The 24,010-nt window shown below is 37.4% G+C and overlaps 1 protein-coding gene across 1 annotated transcript in view; it reads left to right on the plus strand.

The window, feature by feature from the left end:
- NEO1 (neogenin 1) overlaps positions 1–24,010 on the plus strand; it is a 292,148-nt gene that overhangs the window by 65,523 nt on the left and 202,615 nt on the right. Inside the window, exon 5 of the mRNA XM_027847412.1 lies at positions 12,735–13,052. Coding sequence (XP_027703213.1) covers positions 12,735–13,052 — 318 coding nt within the window. The remainder of the gene's footprint in view (positions 1–12,734; positions 13,053–24,010) is intronic.

The raw sequence follows: 24,010 nt of genomic DNA on the forward strand, positions 1-24,010 counted from the left end.
TTGGTTAAAAATTCTCTTTAATTCTGAAAAGTTCCTTTTTCAGTTCTACTCTAACTTTTAAAGGATTATATGACTTTTTATATTTAGCATAGTTCCTGGCTCCTAGTAGGTACTTAGTAAAACCTTTTTGACTTAAGCTGTACCCATTTGACACTTAATTAGGGTGTAAGATGCTGACTAAATCTATTTTTTTTGCTAAACTGTTTTATACTTTTCTTTTCCTTTTTGAGACTGGCTCTTCCTATCTTGCTCAGGCTGTAAATACAAGAGTTGTAGTGAGAATAAAATGAGATAATATCTGCAAAATGCTTTGTAAACCTTAAAACACTATGTAAATGCTAGATATTAGGTATTATTGTTGAAATAAACTTTGGCAAATTTTTGATGTGTTAAAACTCAAATCTCCTCTTGAGGTTTGGAAGAGGATATAGATAATCAAAGAACATGTTGTCATTAGTAATCTGTTTCCTTCCTAGGGAGCAGAATAGATAAAACCTGGAAATTCTTTCTGTAAAGATGTTTCTGGTCCTAGTTGTCTGGTATTTTAAATTTTAGTAAGTGATTATCTTACTGTCTAACTAGTTCTTCTTTTATTGTCTGTAATCTCAAGGGAGAGATGCCTTTATTGGTCACTGGAGAGTATTGGCATGGAGCATCATTGCAACTCAGTTGTCTGGTTCTGTAGCATTTTGATCTTCTTCAGTCTTTGAAACATCAATGTTTCCATTTCCAACATTTATGCTAAGTACTTGTTTGAGCCATCATACTTCCCCTCCAATTATTTCTGATTAGTTTGATGAATCTTTTGCATTGATATTTTGCATTTATAATCACAAATAACGATACTTAAATGCAGTCCTCTACTTCTGTTCTTTAGAAATACTGCAATAAAATACAATCAGTGTGAGCATTTGAGTTTTAACTAAAGAAATAATCGAGGATTAATTGAACATGGAACAAGCTAGGTTTCCTTATATGTATAATTAACACTCAATACTCCCATGTTTTATTGCTATTTTTTCAAATAAATTGGATGACATTTCATTTTTTTTTAAAAAGGAAAACTAGATTTTCTCCACAAACTTGAACTTTAAGATTAATTTTATAAGTGTTTTAATTGATGACTAAATTTAAGGGGATTTTCATGGTGACGTCCTGTGAGATATCATCGTTATTTTGGGAGTTGTTTACTGACTCTGTATGATGTTCCATTAACTTCTTGGAGGAGTTATAAATGTGCTTGGTGTATTCTGAGCTGGCCCCTCCCAACTGCATCCCTGTCCTTTTACTCTTCCTTTACTCTATCCCACTCCCATCAGCATTTGTTCAAAACTTAAATGACCGTCTCCCAAACTCTTTTCAGACCATCTCCACCGTCACCAAAGGAGGCACCCTTTTAGAGCGCCTTCTTCTCACCGACGACGACGTTCCCACTTGCCTCAACGTTACCCCTGACTTTTTGCTGCTTTGCTTTAGTCTCAAGAGGAGAGAATGTGTGGCCTTTGCAAATGCCTGCCTCTTTACTTGTGCCCTTGTACATCTGTTCCCATCCATTTCCTTTTCCTCCAGGATTTCCCTATTACCTGTCTCTGCTTGTTTACTGTCACTTTCTCTACTGTTTACAAGCATGCTTCCATTCTCCAAAGACTTGCTGTTGGTCCTACTACTCCATCAAGCTACTCTGCTGTATATTTGCCCTCTTTCATATCCAAACTCCCAGAAAAGTGTGTTTATACTTGTTGCCTACATTTTCCTTACTTCAGATACCGTTCTCCACTTTTTGTAATCTAACATGTCCTTACTATTCAGTTGAAACATCTTTCTCCAAGTTAAAAGTGATATTTTATTTTATTTGAGTTTCTAAGTTCCGTTTTATTTTCAGGTTTTGCATTCTTCTCCCCCCCCCAGCTGAGAAAGCAAGAAAAACAAAATAATTTAAAATATATATAGTCAAGCAAAACAAATTCCTGCATTAGCCATGTCAAAAAAATATGTTTTAATCTGCAATCTGAGTCCATCACCTCTCAGTCTGGAGGTGGTTAGCATCTAATATCATGAATCCTATGGAATTGTGGTTGGTCATTGTGTTGATCAAAGTTCCTAAGTATTTAGAAATTGTCTAATATTGTTTTTGTTGCACACATTTTCCTCCTGGTTCTGCTCATTGTACATTGTATTAATTCACACAAGTTCCAAAGTTTCTCTGAAACCATTCTTTTCATCATTTCTCACAATAGTACTCCATTACATTGATAAACCATAACTTGTTCAGACATTCTTCAATTGTAGAGCACTCCCTCAGTTTCAATTTCTTGCTAACACAAAAAGAACTGCTATAAATATTTTATACATATGAGTTCTTTCCCACTCTTTGATCTCTTTGGGATATAGAACTAGTAGCAGCATCACTGGGTCAAATTGGGCTTAGTTCCAAGTTGTTTTACAGAACATCTGGAATGATTCATAGTTCCATCAGCAATGCATTAATGTAGCTATTTTCCCACATCCCCTCCAACATTTTTCATTTTCCTTTTTTGTCAACTTTGTCAGTCTGATGGGTTTGTAGGGATACTTAAGAGTTACTTTAATTTGCATTTCTCTATTAGTGGTTTAGAGCATTTTTGTGTGGCTATTAATAACTTAGATTTCATCCTTTGAAAACTACCTAGTCGTATTCTTTGACTGTTTATCAATTTGGGAATGACTCTTATTTTTCTAAGTTTCAATCAGGTTCCCTATGTTAAAAATAAGACCTTTATCAGAGAAACTTGCTGCCAAGATTTTTTTGCTCATTTTCCTGTTTCTCTTATAATTTTAGCTGAATGGGTTTGTTTGTGCCAAACCTTTTTAATTATGTGTAATCAAATTGTCCATTTTTATTCTTTGGAAGGTCTTAGTGCTTGTTTGGCCATGAACTCTTCCCTATCCATAGATCTGACTATTAGTTTCTTTCTTGCTTTTCTTACTTGTTTATTGACGGCGTTCTTTATGTCTAAATCATGTACCAATTTAGAGTGTGTCTTGGTAAATAGTATGAGGGTATGAGCAGTATTGTTCAGTGTTCATAGAGGACTGTTCTTTGGTGTGAGGACTGCTGAGCCCTTTTCAAGGGAACTTTCCACTTTTGGTGTCCACCTGCCACCCAGCTCTCACCTGTGGCTGCAAGAAGCTGTAGCATGTGCAGTGACCACAGCCTAGTAAATTGTTTTGACAGATGGGCTAAACCAAGTTAAGGGTAACCAACAGGCCTCAAACCCTACGGTGAGTTAGAGGGGTGTCTACCCCAAGTGGAATGGGCAGATGAGGACAATTTGTTGGGTGAAGCAAAAGCTGTGCCCAGGTCATCCACTGCATCTTCAGCCATTGTCAGTCGTTTTTTCACTTTTGTCCTGCCACTGGACTATGGTGACTCTGGAAGAGAGAGTGAGGCCAACGACTTTCTGATATCTTCCTCACTTAAATCTAGTTTCTGAGTGAATCAAAAGGCATCACACATAGCATTTTACATTTTTACCTACCTAAAAGTCCTATGGTGAAGGGGAAGTGATGAAGCAGCAGGTATAGATACATTGGGGGCTGTAGTCACAACCCTGCACACAGGCGGCCCAGGCCATAGGGTCATCTTCCTACCATACTGAAGCTGCAGTAGGATTCAGCAGTCCACTGGGTTTCTGAGAAGCCTTTTTTAAGTATTGCGCTGCTCACCTCCTGGCATGAAGAAGGGGCTAGAAAAGGTACCCTAAAAATTGCTTCGTCTAACTTAACCCTAGCCTGCTTACCATGGCAGGCAGGGGTCCTACTCTGTGGTCAAAACACACACATACACACAAATGTACAAAAAACATTTCTGAAGATGATTCCACTCACCTTTGATACATGTAATATAAGCATGCTTATGGACAACAAGAAATCCGGTGTCCCTGAAAGGCAAGCAACTCTTATTGTGAGAGAACTTAGCAGGTATTGCTTCCAGATAGCTGCCTTGAGTGAAACAAGGCTGGCAAATGAAGGCCAGCTTACCAAAGTCATTGCTGGATAGGAGTTTTTCTGTTGTGGCTGCAGTGATGGGGACCACTGTGAAGCTGTCTTAAGTTTTACAATCAAAACTAATTTTTTAACAAGCTTATATGCCTCCCAAAAGGAGTGAAAAAGGCTCATGACAATGTGATTGCCCATGGCAGGAAGGTGCCACACCATCATAAGTGTGTATATTCCCACCATGACAAAACCTGATGATGTCACAGAAAAATTTTATGAAGACCTGGAGGAAGTCAAGCTTGTGATTCTGGGTGACTTTAATGCCAGAATAGGCATGGACTATCGGACGTGGCAGGGAGTCCTTTGAGAAATGGAATTGGAAACGCAATATCACTCGTTACTCACTACTAAAGATAATGTGTGTCTCATAACCTTCTCATCAACAACACCATCTTCCATTTAACTAAATGCAATGAAACTTCATGGATGCACCCTAGCAACAAAAAGTGATATTTAACAGACTTAAGTCACTGTACGGAGAAGAGATAGACAGGGTGTAAGAGTGACAAAGATAATGTGTGGTGCAGAGTGCTGGACCAATCATAGACTTAGTCTCTCCAAGCTAAACTTTTGTATTCAACAAAAGCAGCAGTCCCAAGGCAAGATGACTACCGGAAGACTTAATGTCACTGGATTAGAGTGCTTGCTTCTCTAATGTAAACATTTACTAGCCGCCTTGGAGGGCAAGTTGAGCCAACACATGGTTGGTAACAGTGGAGCAGAAAAGAGAGTGAGAGCTTTCAGAGATTTGGTGTACAACACTACGTTTACTCATCTGGGCCAGGATGCTCACAAACATTAAGATTGGTTTGATGAAAATGATGGGGAAATTCAGAAGCTGCTAAATGAAAAATGAGAATTCCAAATGGTTTACTAACAGGGTAGTTCATCTGTCTCTAAGAAGGTGGCATTTAACTCCATCAAAAATAAAGTGCAAGCAAAGCTTAGAGAGATGTGGAATTCTTGGCTCAGTAAGAAGGCAGATGAAATTCAGTTTTATGCTGGTAATAATTATCCAAAGCATTTTTATGATGCCCTGAAGGCTATTTATGGGCCAAAGACCTCTGGTGCATCTCAAGTACTCAGTGCTGATGGAACCACATTGATTAGTAATGACATGATCCTGGAGAGGTGGGCTGAACACTTACATAGTGTTCTCAACAGACCATCATTAACTGATTCTGAAGCCATTGACTGTATACCTGAGGCTGAAGTCAGCCCCTCTCTAGCCACACTTCCAACTAAAGAAGAGGTTCTGAATACCATTAGGTTCCTTTCATGTGCAAAGTTCCTAGTGCTGAGATTCCAGCTGAGATTTACAAAGCAGGAGATCCACCAATAGAAAAGCTGACAGAAACCTTCTGGGTTATATGGCAAGAGGAGGTTATCCCCCAGGAGTTCACGGATGCCTCCATTGTCCATCTTTATAAAGGAAAAGGAAACAGGTTGTCCTGTGACAATCACTGGGGTGGGGTGGGAGAATCTCTCCTAATCATTGCTGGCAAGGTTCTTAACCAGAATCCTCCTTAATGGGCTAATTCTTTACTTGGAAGATGGTCATCTACCTGAGAGCCAGTGTGACTTCAGAAAGGTCTAAGGAATGGTTGGCATGGTATTTGCTGCCCAGCAACTTCAAGAGAAATGCCAGGAGCCAAAGAGAGGTCTGTATGCAGCATTCATTGTTCTGACCAAGGCTTTTGATAGTTGTGAGGGCTTATGGAAGATCCTGGCAAAATTTGATTGACCAGAGAAGTTCATCAGTGTTGTGCATCAGTATTGTCCATGGTGGCATGCTTGTTTGGATGCTGGACGATGGACAATGCTCTCACGCTTTCCCAGTCACCAGTGGAGTGAAGCAGGGCTGTGTGCTTGCTCCCATGTTTTTAGTGATATTGATACCTTCAACACAAGGATGAAAATGGTATTAAGGTCAACTACCTCATTGACAGTAAATTATTTAACCCAAAAAGGCTACAAACCAAAACTGAAGGAGATTGAGAGTTGGTACACAGCTTTTTGTTCAAAGATGATTGTGCACTCAATGCAGCCTGTGAGGCTAAGATGCAACAGATTATGGATTAATTCTCTGCTGTTTGTGCTAATTTTGGCCTGACAACACCAAAAACAACAACAACGACAGCAACAACAAAAACAGAAGGTCTCCACCAGCCAACACACCATCCATACATGGAACCATTGGTTACAGCAAATGGAGAAATTTTGAATTCTGTGGACAAGTTTATTTACCTAGGCAGTATAATTTCCAGTTGTGTACATGTAGTTGATGAGGTTAACACACCTATCAAACACTCTTCCCAGAGTTAGCTCATTGTTTGGAAGGCTATGAAGGAAAGTGTGGGAGAGTAGAGGTATTAAGCTGCCTACCAGAGTGAAGATCTACTGAGCCATTGTGCTGACCTCATTTTTGTATGCCTGTGAAACCTAGACAGTATCCCAGCACCATTCCAGGAAACGGAATCGCTTCCATTTGAATTGTCTTAGGAAGATTCTGAAGATCACCTGGCAAGATAAGGTACTGGACACTATTGTCCTTTCTCAAGTTGAACTGCCAAGTATTCTGACTTTACTGTGAAAAGGGCACCTCTGATGGGCTGGCCACGTTATGGCTTGCCTAAAGGACTATTTTGCAGAGAACTCACCCAAGGCAAGCACATACGTGGAGGTAAGAAGAAGAAAGACAAGGACCCTCTAGGTCTCTCTGAAAAATTTTGAAATCAGTTATGAAACATGGGAGACACTGGCACAGGACTGCCCAGCAGCCCATATCAAAGCCCATATACTGCTGTGCTGTATGAGCAAAGCAGAATTACAGTAGCTCAAAAGAAAAGTGAGATGTGCAAATTTAGAGACATTTCCACTCCAAATGTTCATATGGACTATTTGTGTCTGACTTATGCTAGAGCTTTCTGAGCTCATATTGATTGGTCTGATCAGCCACAGTCAGACATGCTGTACCTTGACTCTGACATAGTGATGCAATTTTGGTCTTCTTCAAATACCAAGGGCAGCAACTAAGTAGTAGGAAACATTGGTTTATGCTTGGTTTCTTCTAGACTGCTTTCCGGTTTTCCCAAACATTTTTGTTAAATGGTGAATTCTTGTTCTGATAGCTGGAATATTTGGGTTTAACAAACATTAGGCTACTGTGCTCCTATATTCTATATGTTGAGAACCATATCAGTTTCACTGATAAACCTCTATTTCTTACCCAGCACCAAAGTCTTTTTATGATTACTACTTGGGAGTATAGTTTGAGATCTGATTCTGCTAGCCTCCCTTCTTTTCTACTTTTTTCCTATTGATTTTCCTTGATATTCTTGACCTTTTGTTCCTCTCAATAAATTTTGTTTTTATAATTTTTAATTCTATAAAGTAATCCTTTGAGGAAGCTGGCGGTGCATTGGATAGCTTGCAGTCCAAAAGTCCTGAGTTCACATCCAACCTCAGACACTTACTAGCTATGTGACCCTGGGCAAATCACCCAATCTTTGCTTGCCTTGCTTTAGTTATCCTCAGCTGTGAAATGGGGATAATGATAGCACCTCACAGGATTGTTATGTTATGAGGATAAAATGAGATAATATTTGTAAAAATGCCCAGCATAGACCCTGGCACACAATAAGCACTTATATAAATGATTATTTCCTTCCCCTTTCTCTGTAAGTTTGATTGGTATGGTATTGAATGAGTAAATTAATTTAGGTAGTGTTATCATTTTTATTATATTGGATCAGCCGACTCAAGAACAACTAATGTTTCTCCAATTATTTAGAGGTCTTATTTTGTGTAAAGAGCGTTTTGTCATTGTGTTTTTATAGTTCCTATGTGTGTGATGGCAAGTAGACTTTATTAGCAAGTAGATTTTATGCTATCTATAATTATTTTAAATGGATTTCTCTTTCTGCCTCCCCCTGGTGGATTTTGTTACTAAGATACTGAAGTACTAATGATTTATTTGAGTTTATTTTTATATCTTTTAACTTTGTTGAAGTTGTTAGTTGTTCTAGATAGTTTTTAGTTTACTCTAGGGTTCTCTAAGTAAATTATAATATCATTTGCAAAAATAATTTGTTTCCTCTTTGCCTGTACTTATTCCCTAAATTTATTTTTTTTTGTTTTATTGCTATAGCTAGCATTTCTAGCACTGTATTAATAATATAATGATGAACATCCTTGCTTTTCCTGATCTTATTGGAAAGGCCTCTAGTTTATCCCTATTGCACATAGAACAGGCTCTTGGTTTTGGGTAGGTAAATTATTTATATTAAGGAAAGCTCACATTCTTATGTTTTCTAGTATTTTTTACTAAAATGAACAGTGTATCTTTTCAAAAGCTTTTTTGCATCTATGATATAATCATATGATTTTTGTTGTTTTTGCTATTAATACTGTCATTTATGTTTATAGTTTTTCTAAAATTGGATTAGCCCCACATTCCTGGTATAAATCCAACCTAGTTATTTAGTGTGTATCTTTGTGATGGGCTCCTATAGTCTTCTTGCTAATATTTGTTTAAAATTTTTGCATTATCATTCCTTAGGGATATTGGTCTACAGTTTTCTTTCTGTTTTGGATCTCCCTATTTTAAGAATCAAGACCATATTTGTGGTGAGGGGATTGGAACAGCATCTTGTCATTTAGTTCTGGAGCTAGCTCACTTCTCTTTCTGTTCAATTGTGGATTTAGTCTAATTTCTGTCTTGTGAGGAAACTTATTCAATTGTGGGAATTGTGAGACGACCTTATTATTCCATTGTTTGAACCTAGCCCAGCATGGCTCAGAAGATGGGCCATCTCTACCTGCAGCTTAAAGACCCTTAACTCAGGACTGGCTTATGCTGACTAGAAACCTACTCAGATCCAAAGACTGATGCAAAGTATTTTCTCACAGTTATACATCTCAGGCAATCCATGTATCTTATCTGAAAACTGGCCCTGCACAGATCAATCAGTTATTGTTTCCATGTTCCTTTGATTGTGTATAGACACTTGAGAGTGGAACGCCTCTTTTTCTAATGTCAGGGAATCATACTTGTTCACTCTCCCCATCCCAACCAGGAAAGTCCTTAATCTTTCTTCCAGTTAGAAATTGGATTACCTAATTTTGCATCCTGATAAATTGTTTTCTTTTAATTATTTGTTCTCATGTAATTAATTGTTTTTAATGTATAAAAATCTGTCTCCTCTATGCAGGGTCCAGTGGTACAGCTGAAGGGGTCTGGTCCTGATTTGTTGAGCAATTGACATGCATTGTTTAATAAATCTATATATGCTCAGAACCTTGAACCTTTGTTTCCTCATTCATTTCATCTTTCACCCTCCACAGTGCCATTGAAGAAATTTGACTGGACTACTTCTTTTATCTCTCTCTCTCTCTCTCTTTCTCTCTCTTTCTCTTTTTTTTAAACAGTTTATGTAGTATTGGAATTAATTATTTTTTAAAATTTTGATAGAACCTGTCATCAAAATTGTCCATTATTCCTCCTATGAACCTCTCTAGTGCTTGTTTGGTCGTAAATTCTTCCTCTTCTGGTCTTGTAAAACTATCTGATTTCTTTCTTTTGTTTTGTTTTCCTTTGAAAACTCATTTATGGCTTGAACCATTTCTTTTCTAGGATAGGTTCTTATCTTTAACTCTTTGCTGAAGAGGCTATTGGATTATAATTTTTATTGCATTATAATAAATGCATTTAATATTTCTGATTTTCTCTTTTTTGGGCAAGATTTTCATACTCTAGTACATCATGCTATTTTGTGAAAGTGCCATGCACACATGAGAAATAAATATATTGACTTCTATTCCTCTTCAGTAACCAAGAGATCTATCTTATCTAGATTTCCTAATTTCTATTCAGGTCCTTCAATATTCTCATTTATTTTTTGGTTACATTTATCTGGGTCTGAGAAGGATACATTGAGGTTGTCCACTATTATAGTTTTGCTGTCTATTTCTCCCTGTGACTTCATTTATTACTTCCTTTTCCTTAAGAATTTTGATAGTGTGTCATATGGCTCATTTTTTTTTAAAGAAATTATATTAATTCATTTTCTGCTCTACCTTTCGATAAAATGTAGCTTGATAAAATGTAGTTTTCCTGTTTCTCTCTTTTAATTAGGCCTATTTTTACTGTTATTTTTTTCTTTTTTGTAAGATCATGGTCGCTATCCCTGCCTTTTTTTAACTTTACCTGAAACAATAGGTTCTCCTACCCTTTATTTTAAATTTTGTGTGGATCTTTTTGTTTCAAGTGTGTTTCTTATAGACTGGTTTCTGATTCATTCTCTCTTGTTTTATGGGTCAATTTATCTCATTTAGATTCACAGTTATGATTGTTAATTGTATATTTCCCTACTATTCTGTTACGCTCTTCTTTCTCTTTGTTTCTCCTTCTTTAAGAGTTTCTTCTGATTATAACTAATCCCTCCCTTAATCTGTTTTCCCTTATTCTCTCCTTTCCTCTTTGTTTCTTTTGTTGGGTGAAATGTACCCAACTCTGTGTGTGTATATATGCTCATGTGTGTGCACAAGTGTGTTCTTCCCCCCTTTGGCCAGTTACTATGAGGAGGTTTAAATTTAGATAAATAAATGAGGAGGTTACCTGTTTCTCCCCACCCCTCCCTGTGGAGGGCACATTCTACTTGGGTACACCAATGATAAGATAATTTTCTGCATTCTTCCTTTCTCTTCTCTTCCCCCAACCCAGTATATTTCTTCCCTCCCTTTCCTTCTAATTTTGGGATAATCAAAACTTAACAGAACTGATTCCCAAACTTTTTACGCAGTTATACTCCCTTTATAATCTCTGATGATAAGTTCTGAGAGTATTATCATCTCCCCATATTATAATGTCAGTAGTTTGTCCTTTTTTATTACGTTATGATTGCTCATTTATGTTTACCTTTTTATGCTTTTCTTGACCTTTGTGTTTGTATTTTCAAGTTTTTACCTAATTTTAGTCTTTTCATTAGGAATGCTTGGAAGTTTTCCATTTCATTTATTCCCTCACAGTATTATACTCACTTTTGCTGGCTAGGCTATTGGCTGTAAGTCTATATCCTTTCCATTCTTAAATATCATATTCCAAATTCTCCACTCCTTTTTAGTGGAGGCTATTAAATCTTGTATGATCCTGCCTCTGGCTCCTTGGTATTTGAATTCCTTTATGTTTGCTTGTAGTACTTTTTCTTTGACCTGGAAGTTGTGGGTTTTGGTGATAATTTTCCTGTGAGTTTTCATGTGGAGATTTTTTTTAGGTAACTGGTTGATTCTTTCTATGTCTGCTTTGTCCTTTGGTTCTAAGAGTCCTGGGAATTTTTTTTTTTTTTTTTGCAATAGGATGTCTAGGTTATTTTTTTGGTTGTGGTTTTCAGGTAGTCCAATGATTCTTAAATTTTCTGTTTTTTTAAAAATTAATTTATTTTTAGTTTTCAACATTCACTTCCATAAGCTTCTGAGTTTTCTGGTTTTTTTTAGGTCAGTTTTGCTATGAGATATCTTACATATTTTTTTTCTTTTTTGTCTTTTCACTTTGTTTTAAGATTTCTTGATGTCTCATGGAGTCACTAGCTTCTATTTGAACAATTATAATTTTCAGGAAATTTTTTTCTTGAGTTAGGTTTTGTACGTCTCATTATAAGCTTTTCTCTTTCTGTGCCTTCCATAACACTCATTTCTTTTCTCATTTCCACCCCCCCCGCCCAATTTGGTTTTAAAATCATTTTTAGCTCTTTTTTTAAATTATGCTTTATCTCAGGAATAATGAGAAGTTGCAAATTTCTTTGAAATGTTGCTTATAGATATTTTTTAGTCATTCCCTACTTCTGTCTTGAGTTTCCAATTTACCATAAAGGCTTTTTATGGTGGAATTATTATTATTATTATTAGTATTGTTGGCTCATGATTCCAGTTTACTTCCTGACTTTTAGCTTTATGTTAGGGCCTTACTCTGTACACTTCTGGGAGGAAGGTCTGAGCTGAAGCTTTTGTCTTCTTGGGACCTTCTGCTGCTTTCTTGGGATTTTAAACATTATGTTTTTTCAGGACATCCAACATATCTCTGACTGGGGACCTGTAATGCTTCAGTGCTCCCAAAGTTTTGTGATCCAGGGCAAAGTCTGATCACTGTCCTTCTGCACTGAGTTCAGCAAGTTGCTGAGCTGGGTTGGCTCTGAGAACAGATATATATGTCCTAGTTGAAAGTAACCTTAGAGGGTAAGATGCTAGCAACTGGCTGGACTAGAAGAGTTATCAGAGAGAAGGTATCCTTTGAACTTAGTCTTCAAGGAAACCAAGGGTCTCAAAAGGTGGTGAGGAGATGGAGCATGCTAGGCACAAGAGACAGTCAGTGCTGAGGCACAGAGATGGTAGGCCACGTGTGCATGCTTACAGCAAGTAGGACCTGAATGGCTGGGCCACAGAACCCATGGAGGAGAGTGTTTGTAAACAGACTTGAAAGAGTTTTAAATGCCACCCACAGCAGTTTATATTTGATCCCACTTCTTGAACGTAGGGAAACTGCACTTTTCTGTATTGTATGTTTTATGTGACTTTTAAATATGTTTTTTAGTCTAGTGGAAAAATTTTAAAAGTATGTAGTTAATTGACTTTATAACCCCTTACAGAAATTAGATGAAAATTTCTGAACTTTTTCTCTCTCCCCATTTCTGTTTACACAGGGGCCAGTGTGAGAACGTTTACTCCCTTTTATTTTGTCATGGAACCAGTGGATACCCTTTCAGTTCGAGGATCTTCTGTTATTCTAAACTGCTCAGCATATTCAGAACCTTCCCCAAAAATTGAATGGAAAAAAGATGGAACTTTTTTGAACTTGGTGTCAGATGATCGGCGTCAGCTCCTGTCTGATGGATCTTTGTTAATTAACAGTGTTGTGCATTCCAAACACAATAAGCCTGATGAAGGATATTATCAATGTGTGGCCACTGTGGAAAGCCTTGGAACCATTGTAAGCAGAACAGCCAAGCTCACAGTTGCAGGTAAATTTTTTCTACTTTCAATGAAATGGAAGAGCTCCATTGGAGTTTTCTGGCATTTGATTAATTCATTCAGAAATATATTGTGTGTCTACTATGTTGAAGGTACTGTTTTAGGTATTTTGGAGGGTTGGGGTATTGAGGAATACAAAGAGATAAAATGAATGAATGAATGAATGAATGAATGAATGAAAGGTGTTGGGTCCTCACCATGTGCCAAGCACAGTTGCCATCTGTCTGGAAATATACCAATTGTTTTTAATTTTTGAAGTAAATGAGAGAATATTAGTGGAGGAATAATAATTTTGTATACTAATTCTGACCCTAGTTAGCCAAGAAAATTTGATATGTCAGAAATCCATTTGCTACCAATACTCTTTTTATATATATTGACCAAGGGAATGATATTTATCATAAATAATTTTTCAGACATTAAAAATTATTAAAGGAATGTTTTAAGATGGAGAATAAAACTGTACATAGATAGCCCTAAACTTAACTCATAAATAATAAGTTACAATAGAGCAAAGGAGATAATCCTTTTTACAACATTAGTGTTTGGAGAGGAGCAAAAAGTATATGAGATACTGAGAATTTGAAGAGGACGTATTGTCTAAAAGTGTTTTCATTTTGCTTTCCTTAATAGTGGCAGGATTTGTTTTTTTTTAAAGAATAATACTGATCTTTGCAAACTGTGTGTTGTATTTGAGGGAGGCAGATAATTTACTTTGCAGTAGTAAGCAACTCTTCAAAACAAAGAAAATGCTGAAACAATAAGGGGAAAAATTAGACCATGCAGCAATTTTCTTTTACTTTTTTAACAATTTGTTTGCCAGGCAATCTGACAAAATTTACTTGCTTAATAAATAAGTTACTGTGATGCATTTCCCTTGAATGTTGCTTTTTCTGTTCTGTTAAAAATATGTAATATGAGAATAATCAGTGATGTTAAAATGGGTACTTAATTTTTTTTCTGTCATTCCACAACAACCTCAAAAAACCTGCAGGGATTAAAGTACACATAATTTCTCACTAGTTATTGGAATTTTTGCCTATATTTTCTCTGTAATAATAATAATACTCCATTTTTGTTAGGTACCACAGTGATATGCAGTCAAAATATTCCTTGCTTCCTGACTTTCCAGACTCTCCTTGTACTACCATTACTTAGCAGTCTCTCCTCCTTTGTGTATTCATTATTCAAATCAATCACTCAGTCTAGATCCATCCTCCTTGGTCCATTCCCTACTGACTCCCAAGGACATTTTCCTTCTTTCCCCAGTTTTGCCTACTTCTCATTCTTTCTCTTCTCAACACCTGTTCTCATACTAAGAGACTTCAAGATTACATATTGGTGCTCCCACAAATACCTAAACTTTCAATTCCTTAGTCTACTCACTACACACAAAAATGATCTTATATGTTTAATGTTCTGTTCCTGGCCCTGCTTCTGAATTTGCCACCGTCTTCTACTTCTTTCATTCCTATTTACTTCCTGAGGGACTGAGGTAGAGGAAATCATGATCTGATTGTGTCCACTACAAATTTCTGTTATCTAATCTCTCACTACAGCAAGGCCATCATTCTTTGCCTTTCTAAACTCAGTTTGTTATTGTATTTTCCAAAGCAGTTGTTCTTCTTAATCTTCTTGTATTCTTTCAAACCTCCCATGGCCTTCTTTTCTGTGATGAGTGAAATCTGAAATAACTGAGGAAACACAAGTACAAACTTCCTAGCATATCAATTTGATAAGCAGCACATACCAACTGCATAACAAATTGGGACCAGGCCTCTTCATATTGGCACTGGACCCCGAATGCAGGGGAAGATAGATGTTTGTGCATTAAAAGAAAACAATTAACAGTATGCAAACCACGATATAAGGTTAAGTATTCTGATTTCTAATGGGAGGAATGATTAGGGACTTTTAAGGTTGGGAGAGGGAGAGCAAACAGGTACAATTCTCTGAAATCAGAAAAAGAGCTGTCCTGCTCCACTTGGTGTCTGTATTGACTCAAAAGAACATGGAAGAGGAGTCAGGATGGTGGATTAGGAGCAGCCACCCAGCTGAACTCTCCTAGATTTTCCCTCCAAACAACTTCAAAATAACACCTCAAATTAAATTTTGGGATGGTAGAGCCAACAAAAGATCTGAGTGTGACACTTTTCAGGCCTAAGAAAATTTGAGCTATCGGCAGGAGAAGTCCGTGACACCGGGTTGGAGCCTGTCCAGACAGCAGCGGTCACTGCAGCAGCAGCTTTGGAAGCTCTTGGCCCAGAGGTAGTAAGGGGGTCAGACAACTGGTCAGAAAGAGATTATAGGAGTCCCTTTGCTGGTGCTGGGTATAGCTGAAGCTGATTAGAAATTCTGTTGCCCATGTGCAGTTCTAGGTCACAGTTTCAGGGCAGAGAGGAGCTGTGGTGGTCAGTCACAAGGGAGCAGGAGCTCTGGTCACAGTTCCAACACAAAGGAATTCTTGTTGCTGCAGGGAAACAGGGGCCCTTCCCGGGTAAAGACCAGAGCACAGGCCAGGAGAGCGGTGACTCTACCTCTCCTATGATCATACCACCCCATACCCATCAGAAATGACAGATATTGGAGGAGATGGATGAGGAAAAAATAGGTGTGCTGATGAACTGCTGGTGGAATAGTGAACTGATCCAACCATTCTGGAGAACAGTTTGGAACTATGCTCAAATGGCTACAAAACTGTGATTACCCAGCAATAAATACTGTTGCTAGGTCTGTATCCCAAAGAGATCAAAGAAAAAGGATAAGTACCTATATGTACATAAATATTTATAGCAGGTCTTCTTTTGATGACAAAGAGTTGGAAATTGGGGGGGAATACCCATCAGTTGGGGAGTAGCTGAACAAGTTGTGGCATATGATATGATGGAGTACTATTGTGCTATAAGAAATGATGAGGGGGGTAGTTTCAGAAAAATATGGCAAGACCTGCATGACCTGATGCAAAGTGAAGTGAGAAAAATTGGGATATCATTGTGTATAGACCAATGTTGTAATGGTGATCAACTGTGAAAGATTTGACTACTCTGATCAATGTAATGATACAAGATAATTCCAAAAGACTCATGATGAAAAACACTATCCATCTCTAGAGAGAGAACTGATGAATTCTGAGTGAAAATCAAAGTATAATTTTCTCATGTTATTTTCTTGCTTTTTTCCCCTGAAATATGGTGATACAGAAATATGTCTTCCATGATTTCACATGTATAATTGATATCATATTGCTTGCATTTTCAGTGGTTATGGAATGGAGGGAGAGAATCTAGAACTTAATTTAAAAAGAAAAGAATGCTAAAAATAAATAAATAAATTATGAATTAAAATGTTTAAGGAAAAAAAGGAACATGGAAACAGTAACTAATTGACCAGTACAAGACCAGTTTTCACATAAGACATAAGGTTTCACATAAGGTTGCTTGAGATGTATAATTGTGAAAAAATGCCTTGCGTTAATCTTCGAATCTGACTGGAAAGGGAAGTGAGCTATCTCCAGAATTGAGTTACAAGATAGAATCAGTATGGTTCACTCAGTTCCCACAATTCTTCAATTCCCTACTTTGATTCATGGGGAAGAATTGAGTCACAGGATGGAATCAGTATGGTTCATCCAATTCACACAATTCCTTCAATTCCCCACTTTGATTCATTGTTCCCTATGGATCACTTATCTATAAACCAAATTTATAAGGTTTTTAATGTGCTTATGCTTACTATCAACATTATATACCAAGAAAAGACCACTGGGAATCATCCTCTTACATAGCTTAGTACTCCAGCTAACACAGAGTCTAAGAACAGTAATGATGATATACAAATCTTGTTAAATAGACCCTGTAGATAAACTAAGGCTACAGATTGAAATATTTAGAGGGTTCACAATAGATTAATTTTGAGAGGGGAGATTTACATGTCACTAAGGTAATCAAGAAAACTCAGCAAACAGAAACACTGTGAAACAAAAAGTCAAATCAATACTTCAGTGATAATCATTAACATCAAGTTTTGTATCCTAGTAACTCACTCCTGATGTCCATTTAATCAGCACATCTTGAATCCCAGATGTCCCATGTAGTCATCTGGTCCCTGGAAATATTTTCTCTTGGACATTCTGGAGTAGGTTTCATCGTTGGAGAGCTCCGAAGGGGCCTCTGCTTCTCTAATTCCAAATCATAGATATTCCTAGGTAATTTTGCTAAAATCTGCTAGTAACAAGACTTAATACAATTTAATACAGCCTCTTGAGTTTGATTTTCCAATAACTTGTTCATGTAGTGAAAACCAGTTCAAGCTTTATGGTTCTGATCCTATTAAGAACCATAAGAGCTATAAGAAGAACATTAAATTAGGAAGCCATTAGGAACCTGAGACTTTAGAGAATTTCAGTTTTCATATACAACTTACTGTTTTTATCTTTACTAAGCCCTGTACCTGGTGTAAGAATTTTTTAAAAAAATTATGAGAGCCTAACTTGCAAAATAAACCTTTCTGTTCTTTAAAATTATCAGACAGAAGCTTTGAAAATGAGAAAATAATTCCACTTTCTTAACAACTATCAATGCAATTTTATATTGTTGTTCAGTTGTTTTAGTAGTGTCTTCATGACCCAATTGGGGGTTTTCTTGGCAAAGATACTGGAGTGGTTCACCATTTCTTTCTTTTTTTTTATTTTCTTTTTTTTTCTTTTTATTATTTTTAATTTAAAAAAATTTTTTTTGTTTTCAACATTTACTTCCACAAGATTTTGAGTTCCAAATTTTCACCCCATCTCACCCCTCCCCCCACCCCAAGATGGCATGCATTCTGAATACCCCTTCCCCTAGTCTGCCTTCCCTTCTATCTCTTCCCCCTTTCTCTTATCCCCTTCCCCTTCTATTTTCCTGCAGGGCAGGATAGATTTCTGTACCCCATTTCCTGTATTTCTTATTTCCCAGTTGCATGTGAAAACATTTTTTTAAAATATGTGTTTTTAAAACTTTGGGTTCCAAATTTTCTCCCTTCTTCCCTCCCTACCCACCCTCATTGATAAGGCAAGCAGCTAAATATAGGTTATATATGTGTAGTTATGCAAAACACTTCCATAGTAGACATGCTGTGAAAAACTAACTCTATTTCCCTTAATCCTATCCCGTCCACCCATTTATTCTATTCTTTCTTTTGACCCTGACTCTCCTCAGAAGTATTTGCTTCTGATTACTGCCTTTCTCAGTCTTCCCTCCTCTCTATCATCACCCTGCTCTCTTGTCCCCTTCCATCCCCTTCCCCCATTTTCCTGTAGGGTAAGACAAATTTCCACACCCAATTGAGTGTGTATGTTATTCCTTCTTAAGTCAAATCCTATGAGAATAAGATTCACTTATTCCCTCTCACCTTCCCCCATTCCCCTCCACTGTAAGAGCCTTTTCTTTTCTGTTTTTTTTTTTTTTGTGTGTGTGTGGGATAATTTACCCCGTTCTACCTCTCCCTTTCTCCTAGTATATTCCTCTCTCACTCCTTAATTTTATTCTCCAGATATGACCCCTTCATCTTCAACTCACCCTGTGCCCTCTGTCTATCTATATCTATATATACGTACATATAATTTTTTCCCTCCAACTACCCTAATACTGACAAAGGTCTCATGAGTTGCAAATATCATCTTTCCATGCAGGAATATAAACAATTCAACCTTAATAAGTCTCTTATGATTTTCTCTTTCCTGTTTACCTCTTCATGTTCCACTCGAGTCTTGTATTTGAAAGTCAAATTTTCTATTCAGCTCTGGTCTTTTCATTAAGAATGCTTGAAAGTCCTCTATTTCACTGAAGGACCATTTTTTACCCTGAAGGATTATACTCAGTTTTGCTGGGTAGGTGATTCTTGGTTGTAATCCTATCTCCTTTGCTCTCCGGAATATTATATTCCATGCCCTGCGGTCCCTTAATGTAGAAGCAGCTAAATCTTGTGTTATCCTGATTGTGTTTCCATAATACTTGAATTGTTTTTTTCTGGCTGCTTGTAACATTTTTTCCTTGACCTGGGAACTCTGGAATTTGGCTACAATATTCCTAGGAGTTTTCCTTTGGGGGTCTCTTTCAGGAGGAGATTGGTGGCTTCTTTCAATTTCTATTTTGCCCTCTGGTTCTAAAATATCAGGGGAGTTTTCCTGGATAACTTCTTGAAAGATGATGTCTAGGCTCTTCTTTTGATCATGGCTTTCAGATAGTCCAATAATTTTTAAATTCTCTCTCCTGGATCTATTTTCCAGGTCAGTTGTTTTCCCAATGAGATATTTCACATTGTTTTCTAATTTTTCATTCTTTTGGATTTGTTTTACAGTGTCTTGATTTCTCATAAAGTCACTAGCTTCCAATTGCTCTATTCTAATTTTTAAGGAAGTATCTTCTTCAGTAATCTTTTGGACTTCCTTTTCCATTTGGCCAATTTTGTTTTTTAGGGCATTCTTCTCATTGGCTTTTTGGACCTCTTTTGTCATTTGGGTTAGGCTATTTTTTAAGGTGTTATTTTCTTCAGTATTTTTTTGGGTCTCCTTTAACAAGCTGTTGACTTGTTTTTAATGATTTTCTTGCATTACTCTCATTTCTCTTCCCAATTTTTCCTCTACTTCTCTTACTTGCTTCTCAAAATCCCTTTTGAGCTTTTCCAAGGCCTGGGACTGATTCATATTTTTCTTGGAGGCTTTGGATGTAGGAGCCATGACTTTGTTGTCTTCTTCCGGTTGTATATTTTGATCTTCTTTGTCACCAAAGTAAGATAATATAGTCTGACTTTTTATGTGCAGCTTACTCATGATCTCGGCTAATTACTTGAGTTTTAAACTCTTTGTTAAGGTAAGAGTCTGCTTCCAATGTGAAGAATGTACTGTCCCAAGCTTTGAGGGTTTGTACAACTGTTTTCAGAGGTAATTCTAGGGACCTGTAAATTTTCAGTTCTTCCAAGGTGCTATGATAAGGGGCAAGGTGTTTTCTCTCCACCACCACAACAAGCTCCACCGTACCAGCGTTCCTTCTCACCCTAGGACAGCCCCTCAGAACTGTGACCCAGATCCAAGCACTGGTAAAGCAAGAGATTCCTGCCTCAGCTCTGGCAGAGAGATCTCTGCAGTCCCCCTCTGATCAGCCATTTGATTCCCCCTCAGTCTGTGGGCTGGAAGCTCAGGAAAAAGCTGCGGCTCCGGGCCGCGCTCAAGACTTGCGACTGAGACCTAGCTCCTTTTTCACCGCAGTCAGACTTTTCTCACTGACCTTCTGAGTTGTCTTTGGCGTTCAGGGGTTGAGAAGTCTGGAAACCGCCACAGCTGCCTGGGATTCAGTCTTCTGAGGCCTGCTCCAGGGTCGCTGCGGCCTGCGTTCCCATGCCGAACTGCGCTCCTCTCCTTGTCTGGCACGATATACCTTTCGGATCAACCATCCAGGCTGTCTTTGGCTGTAAATTTGTTTCACTCTGTCTTTTTGTGGGTTCTGCTGCTTTAGAATTTGTTTAGAGCCATTTTTTATAGGTATTTGGAGGGCTTTGGGAGAGAGCTCAAGACAGTCACTGCTTTCCCTCCGCCATCTTGGCTCCACATGCCCCCCCGGCCATTTCTTTCTCCAGCTCATTTTTACAGATGAGCAAACTCAGGTAAACAAGGCCAAGTGACTTGCCCGGGGTCACACAGCTAGTGTCTGAGGCAAGATTTTAACTCACGTCTTCCTGACTCCTGGTCTGGGGCTCTATCCACTGTGCCACCTAAGTGCCCTGCAATTTTATATGTAAAATCATTAGTTCAGTTTTGAGAATTTACTATTAAAACATCAACAAGAACAACAATCAAAGCCAGAATTTCCATATTAGTTACATTTGGAAGTCAATAATATACGTATTTATATATCCTCGTTTTTAGAGAAAACAGTATAATCCTATTGCTTTCTCAAAATGTATTCCATTTAATTAGAAAACTTTTACATTACATTTTTGTCTTTTTACTTCATCTAATCCCCCCTTATGAGAGCATCATGTCTATTTTATAATTTGACCACAAATAAAAATCAAAATTGTAAGATTGTTAATACTTACATCCTATTATAATAACTCAGAGATATGAATTGCCAAATGTTAAATGTCAATCTACTAATTAATTGATTTAGTATTGTACTTGCAAAACTTCAGTGCTCACCTGTTGTTTTTAGAAATTTAATATGAAAAGAAAAGGGAAGGGACATAGTTATAGCAATATCAAGACTTGTCCCCTTAAGGGCACAGGCTGACCTGACATATACCATAACAGGGGAAAAAATCCCTTAGCTGTGTTTAATTCCAGGCACATGTCATATCTATAACCAGTTGAGTAGTAAAGCTCCACATTATTCACAGGGTATTAAAAACCAGGCTCAGTACTAACCAGGTGGGGAAATTACCTGTTCAGAAAGGAAATAGCACAATGGGGAAACGGAGTCAAGAGGATACTGCCTTAGGCCATGCCAAGGTCATCCCTTCAACTTTTCCCAGAAACAGCTATCCATCTGTAGCAGTTTTAAGACTGTAGCACGTGTCATTTTTTCCTTGCCTGGTAGACTGTTGGCTCAATGACAATTCAGATAATCATCCATGTAATCACAACTCAAAACAAAATTAAATTTTATGCATGAGAGTTTTTACTTCAATAGCAAAATTTTACTAACCATGACTTAGTTTTGAATGTTCTTAGTTTTCTCATGTTTCTCTTGACAGTTACGTTTCATTTATCCTTATAAATTAAAATTAACCACATTCTGAGGTTTCAGACATACAGTGAATAACTGAAGGTTGACTCATAATAATGTATTGAAGTTTTATCTTTAAACCACCCTATACATTTTTGTAATTTTTATAAGTGATAGCCAGAAATTTTCAAATGAAAGTCACTATTTTAGTAAACTTATAAATACACCCCTTCCCCTCTCCCCCCCAAGGAATCTCTTACTCTCTGCTGCTATTTTTGCTTGTTGCGTTCATTCACCTCTCCTGCATATCTGGTGTCTGGGGTGTTAAACAAATAATCTCTTCAGGTCTGGTTTTCTTTCTAAGAATTTTTCAAGTGCCTCTATTATTAACTGTTCATCTTTTTTTCATTTGTGGTTAAGCTCAGGTTTTCAGAATAAATCACTTTGGGCTGTGTCCTGAACTCCAGTGGTCTTTGGAACACACCCTTTCATTCCCTCATATGCTATGTGCTGGGTACATAATAGCTTTGTGTTAGTTGAATTTCCTTTCCTTTGTATTTGAAGGGTTTTCTCCTGATTGTTCACAGAACTTATTTTTGAATTGAATGATTAAATTTAATCACTATGTGTTTTGGAGTTTACAGCCTTGTTGGGTTTTTTTTTCCCCCCAGAGGTGATCTAGGAGTTCTTTTAATCAGTATTTAATTTTCTGGTTTCAGGAGTTATGGGCAGTTCTCTCCTTTTATTTCCTGTACCATGGTGTAAGAGTTTTTTTTTTTTTTTTTGTTTTTTTTGTTTTTTTTAGTTTGTCTTTATACATTCTGTCTTTGAGATTAGTTTGTTTTGCTTGCATAGTGAGCATATTTTCTTTAATTTTTTTTTCTTCTAGGTTTGTCTTTCACTTTTAGATACTTGCATTCTCAATCTATTCTTTCCTTTGTTTCTTTGGTGAGACTTGGCCTTTACAGATTTTAATTTGTCTTATTTGCCTCTTATTTTTGCCATGTGGGCCATGGAATCTGTTGTCATAATCCTCATTTCTCTTCTGATCCACTTTAGTTTTTAGGTCATGCAAAAAACAAGATGGCAAAAAAAAATTAAAAAATTAAAAAAAAAGAAAAAAAAAGAAAAACAAGATGACAGACTAGAGATTTTCCCCAATCCCCATAACTTCTCAAACTTTTAAATTTCTTCAAACAGAAATTATGTGGTAAAAGTAAAGCAACTTCTGCTGTCTCTATCATTAAGGAATCCAAAAGAAGTTAAAAAATTAACCCAAACCCAAGAACTAATGCTCACTGACCCTGAACTCACTTAGCATCCTTATCCCACCTCCCACACGAGCAGACCCAAGGTTATGACACAGATTTACATCAAAATCCACCTCTGCACCCCATTGTGGACATTTTCTAGGATCCTGATGGACAGTTTGGCCACAGCCTTTCAGAAGCAAAAGTCTGCCAAGGGTGTCAACCCAGAAGTACCAGTGCTGCAAAGCTCTGAACTATTAGTGCCGGGGATAACAGACTCAGAACTTCTACTGCTGATCCAGAGAATTGAGAAACAGAGGGAGTGGGACAGGCCACTAGGACATGATACTGTGCATATGGGGTGGGGGCGCTGTGCAGAACTCCACTAAGACTGAGGAGAAGAATACAGCATCTGGCTATATAGCTGGTTCTGACCACCCAGGGTCACTTGGGGCAAAGTCTTAGGCTGGTCAACCATGAATTGTCCAGGGTGGGAAGAGACTGAGATATTTTGAGATCCGGCCTCTGAGGAAACTACAATCTGAGTGATGGTGGGGGGAGTCAGGAAGTAAGCAATAAAGAAAATAATTAGGGAAATAATTGAAAGGACCAATAATTTTAAGAAGAAAATTCAAAGACCTTGAACATAAACAGAAAGATCAGTAGGAGAAATGATAACAGAAAGAAATATGGCTGCCAGATCTCTTCTGAACATAGAGAATAGCATGTTATGGTTCTGAGTGCTCCTCAAATTCTGCAGGATCCTCTGCTCATTAAGTGTTGGATCATTTCCTTTGTTTTGTAGTGTTTATTCATAGATGCCTGAACTCAGTTACTAGATCTAGAGGCCCTTTTTCTTTCTTCTGTTAATGCTAGTAATTTCAGGTTATTTTTTCCCTTATTTTCCTCTCTTATTCCCTGAGTCTCCCATCTGATAGTGATTTCCTTGGGGGCTGGATCTCAAAAGCGTCTCAGCCTCCTCCCTTACTATACAATTTA

This window comes from Vombatus ursinus, unplaced genomic scaffold (genome assembly GCF_900497805.2).
Source record: "Vombatus ursinus unplaced genomic scaffold, bare-nosed wombat genome assembly UNPS02015404.1, whole genome shotgun sequence".
Taxonomy (NCBI): domain Eukaryota; kingdom Metazoa; phylum Chordata; class Mammalia; order Diprotodontia; family Vombatidae; genus Vombatus; species Vombatus ursinus.